Raw genomic sequence first — 15,378 nt, forward strand, 5'->3', positions numbered from 1 at the left:
CTGTATTCGTATTTGGCAATTGGTAGAGAGCTGTACTTACATCCTTAAGGTCTTGCTAGGAATTTATTCCATGATCATAAGAGCTTGGAAAAGACTACTCATATGCAATTCAAGAAAAAATTTGAAGTATTTAATGAATCATGTATGTTAACACTAATGAATGTTAATAAGAATATTGTTCCTTCCTGTGAAATCATAGACTTAGTATGTGATCTGTATGATCTGATGACAAGAAATAGAAGAGCATAGGAGTTGAGTTATTTGGGTTACGTTCACCTCTAACAGACACTGACTAACCCTGTGAAGATTCCACCCCCCCACACACCTGTTATGTTGAATTTCCATGCAGGATTCACTGTGGACAGCTTTTGAGACTTTTTGAAGTGCTTAGAAGAGAACAAGCCAGTACATGCTAACTTAAAAAATGATCTTAAAAAATCCACACTGTAGGTCTTTGTAAAGGAATTACATAGTTGAGATCCAGGCCTGGCCTTGTGTAGGGCCTGTGTCCAGGGCACTAGGGCCTCAATTCTTCTGGTGTTATTACACCAACATGAGAGACTTGTAAAAACCAAGCATAGTCACGAATAAATAAATAAAAGATACTAAGATACAATGGAAGCAGTATCTTAGTGTGCTGAGCTAACAACATGAAACAAATGCATTGGGTGTTCTCTTTAGCACTGATGTGAAGATCTGTATTTCATACCATAGCTGTAAGGTTTTTCTGTTTGTTTGTTGTCTTTTTTTTTTTTCCCCTCTGATCATGAAAACATTGAGTGCTAATTTGTTTGAGGTTTTCCATTCATTTTGTTGTTTAAGTGTATCAGCTGTGCTGTAGACTTTAGGGTTCCCCCTGCCCCCCCCCCCCCCCCCCCATAAGTTTAAATACATTAGGTAGGTGTAGGTTTTGAGGTTTCCGTGTCTATAAAACAGTTTCATGCAACTGCTGGTACTTCGTCAACTAAGTTGAAATGTGAGTGATTAGAAACCCAATGTTAGGACCAATGACAGTACATCCAAGTAGAATATCAGTGTCCTTTACAGTTCTGCCTCTTACAGAAGCAGTTTTTCATGTCACAATTGTAAATACAATTTACAGCACAGTGACTACTGTCTTACTTTAAATGGCAGTTTCATAAATAGGTTTGCCTGAAGCATTTTAACACCAAAATTTTAACACACATAATTGTCTTGTGTTTGGCTTTTATTTAATGTTTTCCCACAATTTAATCATTAGCGAGTCAAGTCCCTTTTTTACTTCAGTGGTCTTTCCCACTGGATCTTTCCCTCTGTTGGTCTATTTTGATTTTCTTTTTAAACTTTTGTTTCACTGTGTGTCTGTCCCTTTCCTGTTCCTTTTCCTGTGGTCCTCTTTTCATTTCCTTGCTGCTGTCTTCCTCCTATTCTTGTTCTCCTTAGGAGTGTTTTCCATGTTCCCTTTGTCTTCCTTCTTTTTGCATTTGTTTGTAAGACACTGAGATCCCTAGTGAAAGGCATTTTAAGGATACAACTTTGGGATCTAAGACAGAGCTAGTCATTTGGAAAGGTAACTGAGCACAGGAACCCCCTAACTAATCTCTGTGTGCTTTGCATGCTCACTACTGTGTTCCACCTGCTGTTCTTTTTGACAAGATACTGCAGAATAGACTTGTGAAATCTTGCTAGCGGGGAGCAAAGGGCTACTCAAAAAATTGCCCTTTGTAACAGGATGTTGTCCTGAGCTCCCACCCATACCTTTTGCTAAGTACCCTTTGGGAATTCCTGTAGTTGGGGCTCTGTGGTCTGAAAATTCCCATCTGGTTAGTGACTGTGTGCTTTCCCAAAGCTCTCTCTTATTTTTCATCTTGCAATAAGTAAAGGATAAAAGGTTTCTTGCTTCTTCAGGCAGCCTAGTGACTCCTGATGCACATGGTAGGATGTGGAAGGTGTTTGCTGAATGTGTTCCAGTGACCATTGACTAGAAGTTGCCACTTTCATGGCTTGTAGGAGTTCTTGACTTAAGGGACACATAGAATTTAAATGCTGCTTTGCCGCCACTTGCTTAACCAATGCTATAGTGCTAGCATAGCCAAGGAGAGAGTCAGGAATGTGTAACAAGTCCTGAGCTTTTTTTTTCCCTGCCTTCTGTTCACTCCATATCATTACTAATAAAAGCTGAGCATCCTTTGTGCTTTCTCAGCTTTTTTTTCAAGTTTCAGTTTCCATTTTCTTTCTTTGAAGCACAGAGAAGAGCAAAAGTACATAAACAAAACTTCATACTCAAGCCAAAATGCCATAGACACAGTTGAATAGTAGTCAGTTAGGAATTTTAAGAGGAGCTTTTCTATGAATATTTCATTACTACATTAACTGAGCAAATAAAGAACATGCTATTAATATTCATACTGTGTTAGCAGTGCTTCAAAGGAATTTAATAGGTTTTATAGTTCATACAGTATCCTATGCGTTGTGTAGGCCTTCAAAGAATGCCCACATCTAGTAAGCTAATAACACTATAGATCTCCCTAGCTATACCTTAATTCTCTGAATTAAGAAATGTCTGTTGTTCTTTGCATAGCACCTTTCTTAGCAAAATTCTTAATAGTTATATAATGGTACCAGTCTTGCATGTTTTGTAACCCAAAAGTAGTTCTTAAGCAACTATGCAAAGAGCCAAGGTATAGGCTCTAAGCTGCTGAGATACTGATAATGAGCCTGCCTCTTCCAGAACTCAGTGTGGTGTCTCCTCCATCTTTATTAGTGTATCTGCTTTGTGACCTTTGGAGAGCAAAGTTAGGTGGTATTTAATATTTGGCTTGTTTGCTCCTGCTTAAAGCTTTAAAAATATTGATCATCCGAATGATGGAGATGGTTTGCAGAACAAGAGGCCAAATGCAGAACCTAAAACTGAATTCCTTTGCTGTGAGTGACATGTTCTTCCTGTGTGTGCTAGTTTCTTTTTTAAATGTAATTTGCAAGTTAATAAGTTTTATCTAAGAGTGAGAAAAAGAATAATGCTTACTTGTGGTGTTTTGACACTTAAACCCAAAAAAGTCTCTGGAGACAGCCTTGTAGCTTTCATTGCTTACTGAAAATAGGAGCACTCATCCTTGCGCACTGACTTGGTCTTTAAATTCCTTATGGTCCTTTTGCATTGCCTACCCTCAGTAAGGCTCCGATTTAAAGATCTTCACAAGAAAAGTGGCATGCATAGGAACAATAGAAATGTTAAAACTTCCATTCTTGACTCTGATATTGCTCTTTTCCTTCTTGCTGGCTTAGGAAAAGGCATTAATAGATGTTGAATTAAGACTTCATCAGTGGGTCTGTACTTAATTCACTTAGAAATCCTTCCAGCTATTTTTTACTGCATATAGTGATAATTACTCCTGTTGGCAGAGCAGAACTAGTCTAATCTGCTTTGGCTGCTGAAATCTGTGAAGGAGCCAGAAATGATTTCTGTGTTGAATTGTTAACCCTGAACGTACAATTTTGTCAGTACCACAGTGGGCCCCTGCTTTGTGTGAGTACCTAGCAATCTGGTGTTAATGAACGTACAGATATTAAAAAAAAAAATCATGTAATCTAATAGAGGTATAGCGTGCTCTTGTTTTGGTAACCCTGCTTTAGGGATTGGTCTGTCAAAGATGGCATGTGTTGGGGAACTGTCCAGCCTGGTTTATGGAAAGGAGCCCTTGATACATGAGCAGCTGTTTCTCTAAGTACCTAATTTTCTTCCTGTATTGGATGTGGCTGAAAGAACTTAAAGGAAGCTAGACAGTTCCTGTGTGCACACATAATGTAGGAGCTGATGAAACCCTTGGGTTTGTATCTCTAGTTACTGTTGCTTTTCTATGTATATAGGTTTAAGGTACAACTTTGGTCTTGCTGCTGTATGGCTTCGCTATGGTCACAGCATCTTCACTTCGTGGCTGGAAGAGGTGATGGTGCTGTTCGGTCACAGTAGGGAGTTCTGGATATCTCTCTTAGATTTGGACTTTGCAGGATTCAAACAGTGTTAGTGTGGAATTTGTGTTACTCCTATCAACACAGTTGTTGCAACAAATACTGAAACAAGTGAGAAGAGAAAAATCTGCAACCCTCAGGGCGTTAAGCAACTTCTTTGAAGGAAACCTGGAGGAGACAAGCTCTGTTTCAGTGCTTTCTTTCACTGAAACAACTTGCACATACCAATCTTGGTGACAGAATGTAGAAAAGCAATTCTTCCAGTTAAATCCATTATGGCAATTTTCAGATTTCTCCTCGTGCTTGAGAGGTATAACTGCATGATTTTCCTTTTTGTGTATATTCTCAGGAACAGAGTGGAAATCAAAATGAGATATTCTCAATTAATCTGTTCTCATCAGCATCCCAAAAATGGACAGGAAAGGTCAGGAGCCCATGTTTTGCAGTAAGTGCTGAGGTGTAGGAAGAGCATGTAAGTGTTATGGTAATGGTCTGTTCCTCTTCTATTCTTCTGCCTTCTATTCTTGTGTAATTCTGCTTTTATAAGACCATAAACAACTAAAAGAAATATCTCCCATCTTCACAAGCCTGTATGTGCCTTCTTGCATGTAACATCAGTATTTCACAAATTAAAAGAAAGTGACTTTGCCTTCTGAGATGCATGAATTGAAGCCAAATTTGCTCATCTGATTACTTCCCTTTTATATACTTGTTTTGAATGTCTGGCCTTTCCCTAACTATTTTTGTCATAAAATGTTTGCTGTTACATAAAATCCCACCATTTTTTTGTTTATGCCTATAAGGCTGTTTAAAGACAAGGCAAAAGTGGTGCCATTTAGAAGAGGAATAGGAGGGGAAGATTTCTGGACTTTCCCTGATTGACATGCCTTATTTCACCCACAGGAGGCAAAGTGCATTTAGTGGACAATTGGCTAAGCAGAATACTACTTTTTCTGTGTTTTCACTCTTTCATCATAGCTTCTACGTGATGGTGGCTAGGAGCGACTGGCCTCAGTTCTTGTGCAGTTACTGGGATCCTCCTGAAGTCTGCGTGGGGCCGTTAATGCAACATGCAAAAAAAGCCTGGAAAATATGGTGACAAAAGGATGGGTATACAATGTCAGCAAAAGTGAATCAAATCACACTGGAAAAAAAACTCCAAAACATCTTCCCTGACATAGTGACAGTGATCCATTTTGTTTTTAATACCACTTTATAGTCTAATGTCTATTTAGACTGTCTCAGATGCTCAGGCTTCAGTATGTTCTCTAGTTTGTCCTAAATGCAGTAAGAATATCTGTTGATCCAGATAGAAGTATAAGGAAACTGCCAGCTACCCAAGCTTTCTTCCTTGCTTGTGACTAAATCATCATAATAAAAAGGAGGTAGAAGTTGAAATAAATACAAGTAGCTGTTTTTTCCACTATTGGTAATTAAAAAAAAAAGTAAGTTGAAAGTAGTCTTTCCTAAATACTTGCTATTTCTTGGCCTTTCAGTTTTCACTCGCCTGACTGGTGTTGCTATGTTGGAATTTCATATAAATGTCTCACGGCAGAATTTGATCTTCAGAGCTCTTTGTGTTGGTCTCTGAACACCCTTAAAAGTGCTTGTAGTACAAAAGGTATATCTAGATACTGAATATTATGGTCTGTACTAAACAGACCTTTATTCCATTGAAGTACGTCAGTGCTAAAATGTATTTTCTGAGAAATACTGCTAAAGTTATATGAATAGAGGATATATGAAATTGATTTTTTTTTTTTCTTCTTTTTTCTTTTGCATTTCATCTTTCACTTCATTAGAGGCCTGGTTAGAGAAATCCCTCTTCCCTGTGGGCAGCTGTAGTCCTGTCTGTGCTTTTTGTGTCTAATTAGTAATTTCTATTCAGTATCCTTTGTAAAATATTTCTATACATTTTTGTCAGCACACATAACCATGTACTGTGTTGAAAAAGCCTCAAATAAATGTCTCTTTTTGTGTGAAGTGGCAAATGTAGAAAACAGCATGCTTTTTCTGTGTAGCTTTAGTATAATTTGGTTTGCCCACTCTCTTCTGCTTTTAAGTTCAGACAAATACAGTTCCAGTTATATAGACCATACCCACTTTTTTAGGTGGTAGACTTTTTTTTCCTCTGCAAACTTGCTCTTCACTTCAATAAATGTTGTGTTAATGCCTCTTAAAAAATGAAATTTAGTGCAGAATGGACCAGAGGCCACTAAAACTCTAATCTGTTCCATAAAAACTGTGTTTTATCACAAGAGTAGTACCATTTCAGTAGCCCTGACAATGACAACATTATTGGTTTGTAGTAGTGTGGCTACTTGTGCTGTGAAACATTAGGGTGCTTTAGGAATGTCTTGATAATCTACAGATGTTAATACTGAAAATTGTTCTCAGGGTCCTGAACCCCAATGGGTTGTGATATTATCAATCTGTGTCTGGATGCTAGGTGTGCTCTCCTCTCATGGTGTACCTGGAGATAAGCCAGATATAAGCCTTTACTTTTAAAAGTGTGAACTTTTTTCAGCTTCATGGCATATACTACCCTACTGCAGTATTTTTACTGATCTGCGTATTAAGAATTCTGGACTGCTGCCTCCTAATATAGCCATGTAATTTATAAAAAAAAAAAAAAAAAAAAAAAAAGAGGCAACGTTAACTTTTTCAAAAGATTGTTTTTAAGTTATGTTATCTTTTAATGAAAAGAAACCAGTTCTTGTACTGAAAGACAACATTTCCTGTGGAGGAGACTTTTGGAGATCAGACCAAGTGAGAGATGTCTAGCTCTCCTTGCATCTCTAAGAGAACTGGGTACCCAACTGCTCTTTATGCCTTTAACAATCTCCCTTGTGGTGTGCCGAAGTATAATGTTTTGCTTTTGAAAAAGAAATGCAATCATGTAGTAGGTTTCCAAATATCCTGAGGACTGTACTTACTAATGAGAGACTGCAGACTGATGGTGCCTTTTTCTTATTGCCAGCAAGGATGGTTGTCTTTTATAGAACTTCCTAGATTTTAGATGTACACTCTTTTTTTAATTTGGAGGTTTCTTTTACTAATTTGTACTTCTTCGTACAATAACCACAGCGATAAAAATCTTTGTTTTCATTGAGGAAGATTGTTTCTTTAGATGATTGCAATATAAAGTTTTGGAAATATTTCTGAAAGTTTTCTGGGTAGTATAATCAAATAACTTTTCCAAAACATGAGTAGCATATAATGAGTTCTTCTTAAAACTTCTTTTGTTTTTTTTCCTCATACATTTTATTGCAAAATGAGTGCATATAAATATGAACACCTTTTGGTTTTAGTACTCTCACAGTTTTATCCTTATAGCTACTGCAGTGAGCTTAATAGTTTAGTAATAAGCCTTTCATTTTGCAAGAGAAAATTGATGGATACTGAATCATTAGATGCCCAGCTAAACTCACTAAGCAGTCTTTGAACTAGCAGGGGGGTTAGACTGTTTTGTCAGGAGGCCTATTCTGCTAAAGGCACCATTTGGCACATACTTATTGATGATGTGGTCCCATATCAAGTGCAGGTAGATTTGACAAATGCTTAGTCTGTGGTTTCTAGAGCCTACAAGAAATGTAATGGAACTGCTGTGTTGTCATATGGTTATTGAATATTAGATTATAATTATGTCAAGTCTGTTTAATATATGATACATGTTAAAGTGCACTTTACCACTTAATGAATTAGTGAGTATTTAAAAAAAGGGCGTGGGGAATTAGATTCTTCTTTGGTGTCTCTGTTAGAATATTCCAAAGAATTTAATTCATTACTTACAGCGTAGATACTTTTAACATTTCCTTTAAAACATGTGGGCTAAAGGAAACTTAATTTCTTGTAATATGCTCTCCCATCTATTTGCATATAATTCATAGTAATGATAATTTAAACACAAAAGGCTGATGTCACAAAATTCCAACCAAATTTGAAGTCACTGATAAATCTTTCTTGTAGCTATATTAAGAAACTAAATGCAACTCACTAAAATGCTCTGTAGGAAATCTAGGCCAGATTTTAGGCCCATGACATCTGTCTCTCTCTTAACTTATTGCTCTCTTTAGAGGTAAACAACTTAATGCAGCTGTAAGCTTTCTTTGCACTGGCAGACTTCAGCACTAGCTAATCTAAACTCAAAACTTAGGTTTTAAAAAGGCAGCTGAGTTTTCCAGTGAGGCAAAAATTTGTCAGTGGATGTGAGAATTTCAACATAAGGAAGTAAATCGGTATTCAAGTTGAATCAGTGTTCTGCATTGGATGAACCTAGTGGCCCTTGATGGCTTTTAAGAAAAATAATAAAAAACCTGGGGAAAAACATATATCAGAAAAACAATGATCACTTTGTATGTGCCATCTTGTTTTTAAAGCTGTGGGGTCCCAAACCAGCTCATTTTCTGGTTCTTTCTGTGAGTGTCATGGTGGAAGAAGCACATATGTTTTACATCTCTTAGCCTTCTAACCTTGTAATTTTGACTTGAAAATTATAATCTTTGCAAAACCAGAGAAGCTTGTGATATTGACTAAGCAAGTTAGACTCATTTTTCAAATTTCACTATGCATAAAAGCAGTCCAGCATAAATGCAGCATTGTCTCCGAGCAGCCCAGTATGTAGCCCAGCACCAGCTGCCCCATGTGAGCTGGGAGCATGTACAGATGGGGCTATTCGGAGTGGAGGGAATGGTGGAGCCTACAGCTCCACCTCATAATCTGTGGCCCCTTATACTTGATGTGGCAGTTGTCAGTCACAGATGCCTTCCTGGGAGCTTCGGCTTGTGCAGGGATTGCTTTTGTGATGCTTCGCGATGAGTTTGTCAGCTGTTGTCTTGATGTCCACAACCATCTACTAGAGTTGTCTGCTCTTGAAGCTTCTCTTCTTGAATCAGTGCTTTCACATGTGTAACCTTGCTGTAAATCTGATGTATCAGCTCTGCTTTTTCTGTGTCTGGCTGGTTAGTTCTATCTAAGACATGAAGTAGGGCTCTCTGTTGAATTTGGTATTTTGTTGTGTCATGCTGAAGGTAAAGCACTGACATATTTGGCTGAGTAAGCAATTTGGGTATTTATTACTTTGCACTCAGGAGAGGTATGGCTGTGACAGTATTAATATCAAAAAATACTGCTTTTATAAACAACATTAAGTTGGAACATATAGCAATTCTATAATCTGTCCTAATGTAAATGATCCTCATTCTTATGAATCCACTATAAGATGGAGAACTCTAGGAACTCAGTTTTAATACTGAGTTGCTGTATCAGTACTTTTAAAATGCATATTCAAAGCACAGTGCTGGGTCATTTGAAATACTGTTGCTTATAAATACCGTATTTGCTTTTGAACTGTACTGCATAGTGGATTGTAAGACTCTACAACAGCATCTTTATGGAGCTAATGTCCTCGTAAGGTACTAGTACCTTGTGGTGCTAACCATTGTCAAGAATGGATATTGCACTTTTTAGCTATCCCTCTTTAATTACTGCAATGCTATTGATAGTTACTGTGTTTTGTACCGGTAAGGTCTTTCAAAAAATACTCTACAAGAAAATGCATTAAAAGCCTTATAAGGAGAGTATTGTGGCAGAAGCTTTATTCTTTTCCAGACTCAGATGATCATTGATGCATGTGGATAACTTCAAGAGAAATAGCCTTTAATTCAGTACAGAAATCAAGGTGGTTTGAGGATCTTAAATCTCCACAAGATGAATTGTAAATGACTTCTCAATTGCAAATCTCATCTGCTCCCGTGTTCCAGACAGAGAATATGTATTCATAATGTCTTTAGTGTGTTAAAACAGTGCACATGTCTTCATTAAACATTCAGACTAGACTTTTATCTTAACAGCTGAAGACACTTGATGTATACATGAAGAATAACTTTCTCATATTAATATACTTTAATTAAGGTAACCTTATTTGTTTCGTTATATGCTGTCTGTAGAGAATCGAAAAGTAAGTCTGTATTTAGACCAATTTGTATCTAGTAGCATATTGTCATTTCTCTTTGTTTACATAAAAAGAGAGAAAATAGTTTCTGTTCACAAATTGTCTACTCAGAATTTGATTAATGCTTTTGAGTCTGAAGGGAACTTTTATGGCTGAATTAGAACCAGTGGAAGATCACAGCATAGTAGAAGTGCGGACTTGCAAATAATTGTATTGGTGAATTTTGTAATGTATTTGTGACCAAAGTGAGCACACAAGTTGACACATTTGATGCTTAGTGTTTTTGTTTTCTTTCCCCTAGTTTCTTTGCTTGAAGAATATAAGGACTTTTCTTTCGGCATGTTGTGAAATATTTGGGATGAAGAAAAGTGAACTTTTTGAAGCATTTGATTTGTTTGATGTGAGAGATTTTGGAAAGGTAAGGATCCTTTTAATTATATCCTGAATAACACCTGTGTTCTGCTACTTGAGTATAGAAGACTTTCATGGTAGATATAGTGTAGAAGTTGTGACTAAAGGATAAGCATTCATTAGTAAAAAAACAGTGGGAAAGAATTAAGAAAGCAGAAGAAATAGATTTACATTGGAGGGGCTAATAAAGGGCAGGGAAAAATCCCTGGTAGGAAAGTTCTGAAGGTGTGAAAAGCATAGATAAGTTAAAAAAAAAAATAGCTTCAAAGATGCTGAGTTAAAGGTAAACTAAATGTGTGAAGATGGCAAGCTGTGGGCGAGTGCTGTCTGGTGATATCACTTTTGACATAAATAGTGTGGAATCAGAAACCCTGGGCTTATACATTGTAAGACCACATGGCACAGAGCATGTTTCATTAGTCTCAAGTGCTCAAAATTTACTCATGTATCTGCCCTTTGAAAATTTTTTTTTTTTTTTACAATTAGTTTTAAAATCTGTTGTTTTTTCTAACCTGCTGTAAAGCTCAGATAGAACAGTCACATTAACCCACCATAGCTCTAATTTACACAGCCTGAAGTATATTCTGTAAGCCTCTGATTAGTTATTCTATATATAAAGGCTTTTTCCAGTCTATTGTTCACAACCTCCTACATATCTGTTTGATCTGTCATTGCCAGCATATGTTCAGTTCAACTTCAGTTTCTGCTTTTGAGTCATAGGGTATCATTACCCTAATTTCACAGGAAAAGGTCTGAAAATTACCTAAAGTAGCACCAAAAATAGTTATTTATTCAAATTTAGTATATTTCAAGCATTATTCCTTTTTTTAATGAGATTATAATTTTACTATTTCATTTTTATGCACTGCTCTTTTTATAAGTAGACATAGAGGTAAAGATGATGTAAGAGTGCAAGCGTGAATCAGGGCTGCAATATGACTGTTTGAAATGGTTCAGTGATTACCGTTAACCAAAATATCTAATTATTTTTCTGAATCTTTTGTCTGGTTTTAAGTCCTTTGAGTATAAATTAGATAAAACTGGTAATTCCACTTGTTTAGTTATGCTGAACATCTTTTGTCCTCATAAATCATATTTAAGACAAAGCTTTTACTGTGTTTGTTGCCACAGTATAGCACGAATAGACTAATTATTCCTGGTACTGGTATTTCAGCTTTAGCGATGGCGATAGTGCTTACAAGCAATGGTTTCTCTAGTCTTGGCCTCTTTAGTGGCCTTTGTCACCTTTCTTGGAAAGCTACCAGATAAAAATGCAGTGACAAATTTTAAAGACACTGGTGTGTGGGATTCTTTAATGAGGCTAACTATGTGCATGATAACACGTGCTTGTGCAGAGGTGGAGATGCTAAATTGAACAAGCGTGTGCAATCCTTGCAATAGCTGCATTGGGCATGTTTTTAGGTGCATAATGGCTCTGCTGTTCAGCTGTTTCCATTGCGTGCTCGTGTGGAAGCTTGCCACACACAGGTGGAGGTTGCAATCTGCTGTATTTACATAGGCTGATCTATGTATTTTACTAGCCTCTGCAAATGAACATGTACTCAGCTTCCTAAAGCAGTTGGTGAGCTTGAGGCCATTAAGAAAGTGGAGGGGAAATTTACAACTGTATTAAAATGTATAGCTAGCCTTATGCTGAGTTATTTCTGTGGTTTTAAGTATATTGTTTGTACAGTTAGCTGAGAATATCTGTAAAGTGGCATGGGATTTCAATTGCATATCTGATACGCAGTTACTTTATTTGGAAATACTGATTGCTAGTAGCAGCGGTGAGAATAAGAAAGCTTATATTTTTCAAGTTGTTCTTTGCTTCTCAACTTTCCCCTTCATTGTTTTTTTCCTATGAATAACAACTCGAATATGGTCCTAAATCTCTAGCCTTCTTGAATTGAAGTATATATGGAAAAGGCCAAAAAAACAGTGCTGCAGATTTTTCCTGCTACTGCAACCAAGTCATTGTGCAGTTTCTAAAAGAATTCTTTGAACTGCTCTCCCTAAATGTGTACAAAATATGAATGATCTTAAAATGATTACAGGCACAAACAGAAAGAATAATATGGTTTAGAAAAACTGTTTTCCAAACTGTTGACCAAATAGGTGATGGAATGAGTGTGTGCAATATCTACAGCCTCTAACACATTTGAACGTACTGGAAGCTGTCTTGAGATCTCAGAAGCTGGCAAGTACTTATTAGTGGTGAGATGTAAATAAGTTGTAGCTGAGGTGACTCGATAAGCCTTACATATCACGTACTTCTAAATGCTTCAATTGAATTTATAAAGAAGTGATTATTGAATTTGTCATCTTATGATGGAATATTCTGCTTAATATGACAGATTTAAATGACTAAGCATGCTAGTGGAGGGAACAGGAGAAATGTGTCAATTGTAAATGAACAGTGTGCTTTCAAGCAAATAAGATTGAAGGGAAGAATCAGATGAGAGGCCTGGTGATGGAAACTGTAATTTTTTTGGAAATACTCTGATCTTTTTCAACTCTTTAAAGACAATGGCAGCAAAACCCTGTGCATGGTAGAAGTAGCAGCTGTGCACTGCCTATATAGTCATAAGACTTTTAACAGCCTTGTGAAATACTGGTTACAAAATGTTTGATGTAAGGGTGAAACTTGCATTTAATAGCTAGGGGTAAATGAGCTGTTTCCAGATGCTTTGACATAACGTATGAAAATTTGACTTGAACTTTGTGCTCTACTTTGCAGAGACTCTTTGATCTCAGTCATTAGAGAAAAAGAAGGGTGTATGTGGTGTGGATGGGAATCAGAGGTGAAGCTGAAGTAGCAACACCTAAGTAGAGAATAGGTGAAGAAACAGGGAAGCAGGTAACCCCATGAGTATGTTTTTAATGTGTACATTCTGTATGAATATTGATATCAGCTGTTAACAAGATGAGGGTTTTCTTCTATTTCAAGTATAATAGCACAGATTTTCTTATTTTTAGACTGACTGTGCTTGAAAAAAGAGGGGCTATATTACACAGAAATAGGAAGGTTCTTAAATCATGCTTTCTAAAACTACATAAAACCTGTTTTTCCTTGAGTTCTACAGTATTCACCCATTCCCACTCACCTTTCTATCAGTAGATTTCATTGTTGCTGCATTAAATTCCTGACGGAGCATGAAATGCCCTCCCACGCACATGGGGTGCCAGACAGTGTTTTCATACGAATTCCATGCTGGAGAGTCATTTCTCACTACCGCAGGGTTGTCAGGTTCTTCCTTTCTACCTGTGTGCCAGAATCAACAAATAATGTTGATACTTGTTCTTTCAGCTCTGTGAGCCCTCCACACTCCTGAACAGCAGCCTTTGCTGTTTGGTACGCCACAACAAATTGTTGGTATCTGTATTCTCTGAAGGCAGTTTGCAAGTAATGTGTTGCAGAAATGGGAATCTGAGGATTAGTTCCAGTGCCCATTGATGTCAATAGATGCTCCCTGGCCTCAAGAGAGCTGTGTCTGAGGTCCTGTGGGGGAAAACGGTGTCCGGGTATTGTCGGAAACAAAACTTTGAGTACTCTGCTTTTAAATATTCTAAGCAATGTATAACTGAGTGCAGAGTGACTTTCATGATATAACATGAACATAGCTACAGACCCCCCCATACAATACTCAATCATGATTTTTAAAAAAGCAAACAAGGGGATGAAATATCAACTGCTACCAATCAAACAAGTACCTAATTGTTTAAAAGCATATAATATAATGTCTAGTGTAGCTAACTCTCCAGTGACGCTTAAAAGGCTAGTTTATGTAAAAGCAAGCAACTGCCGGGAAAGTACTGAGTGCATATACTAAGGTCATGTAGTTTGTGTTAATTTTAGTCAGTCTCTTAGTGCAAAGGAAATCGGGGCTATGATGCAGCAGAAAGTCACGCTGAAGTTGAGGAACCCGGTGTGTTGGTATTCCCTCAGGTTTAACAGATTCCAGGAAGATCACGCACATGTGCATGAGATACACCAAAATCAACACAACAAAGAGAAACAGTTATTATAAGAAGTTATATTCCTTTCCAGAAAGAGAGAGGAGGAAAAATTGTTTAGGAAATCTTCAATAAAACCGAAGCAGTTGAGATGAACCTCAGTTGTTTCACGTTTTATTTGGTGAATTTAATGACTGAGGTAATAGAGCAAAGTATGAGCACTATCACTAATAAAGTCATATTAAAACTGCAGAACATTGGGGAACGTGCCAAGACATTATGGCATATTTTTGTAAAGATATTAAAATGGATAAAGAGAAATGAGCTGGTAAAAACAAGACTATCGTTAAAACCAGAGCTCTGTATCTTCATTCTCTGAGCTCTTTTAGTGGTAGAATTAAAAAAAACAACAAACCACAACGTAGTGGTTTGCTCAAGAAACTAGCTGTACAATTGCTTTTAGGAGTAGCATTTTAATGTTTTCAAGTGTTTCAGAGAGATGGACTGGTTTGGGATAAATGACATGTGAACTCCTTCAAGGTGTACTTGTGAATGTGGGAGAATGAAGAAACAGAAGATAAAGGCAGGTTTCAGCTTCCTCCTCTGTGGAAATGCTTTGGACAAAATAAGCAAGAAACACTAGCCTGTTGCAAAACAGCTGAAATGCTTGGCAGACCTTATTTGTTAGGTATTATTTCTATTTGTATAGAGTTACATAAAGGTCAAGCACTCGGTAGCCTCCCTAAAAGTGTCCCTTGAATCACAACAGAAAATGACTTCCAGTCCCAAAGAACATAAATCATTGTTTTGGGCGAAGTGATGAAGTGGGTGAAGAAGCAGGATGAATAATGGTATAGCTCATCAGCCACCTTTTTGAAAAGTCCTGGAGAATATATAGAAATAGATTGCCATGGTGGGCCATTACAAACACTAGATAAATTCAGTGTACTTATCTGTAATAATTTGCTGCAGTGGTCATCACCAGAGAGTGTACAAATTACGAGGCATATAACTTCAATAAATTTAAAACCATTAGCTTGAGCTTGTAGCTTCTATGTGATCTTATATATATTTAGGCCTAAATATTTCAGGATTATGGTCTTGAATGTTTT

The 15,378-nt window shown here is 37.0% G+C and overlaps 1 protein-coding gene across 4 annotated transcripts in view; it reads left to right on the forward strand.

Annotated features, from left to right (window-relative positions):
- The window catches only part of VAV3 (vav guanine nucleotide exchange factor 3), a 180,887-nt gene that overhangs the window by 23,541 nt on the left and 141,968 nt on the right, over window positions 1-15,378 (forward strand). For all 4 annotated transcript variants that reach the window (XM_069789456.1, XM_069789460.1, XM_069789459.1 and 1 more), the window contains exon 2: window positions 10,203-10,319. In XM_069789456.1, coding sequence (XP_069645557.1) covers window positions 10,203-10,319 — 117 coding nt within the window. The remainder of the gene's footprint in view (window positions 1-10,202; window positions 10,320-15,378) is intronic.

This window comes from Haliaeetus albicilla, chromosome 8, assembly GCF_947461875.1.
Source record: "Haliaeetus albicilla chromosome 8, bHalAlb1.1, whole genome shotgun sequence".
Taxonomy (NCBI): domain Eukaryota; kingdom Metazoa; phylum Chordata; class Aves; order Accipitriformes; family Accipitridae; genus Haliaeetus; species Haliaeetus albicilla.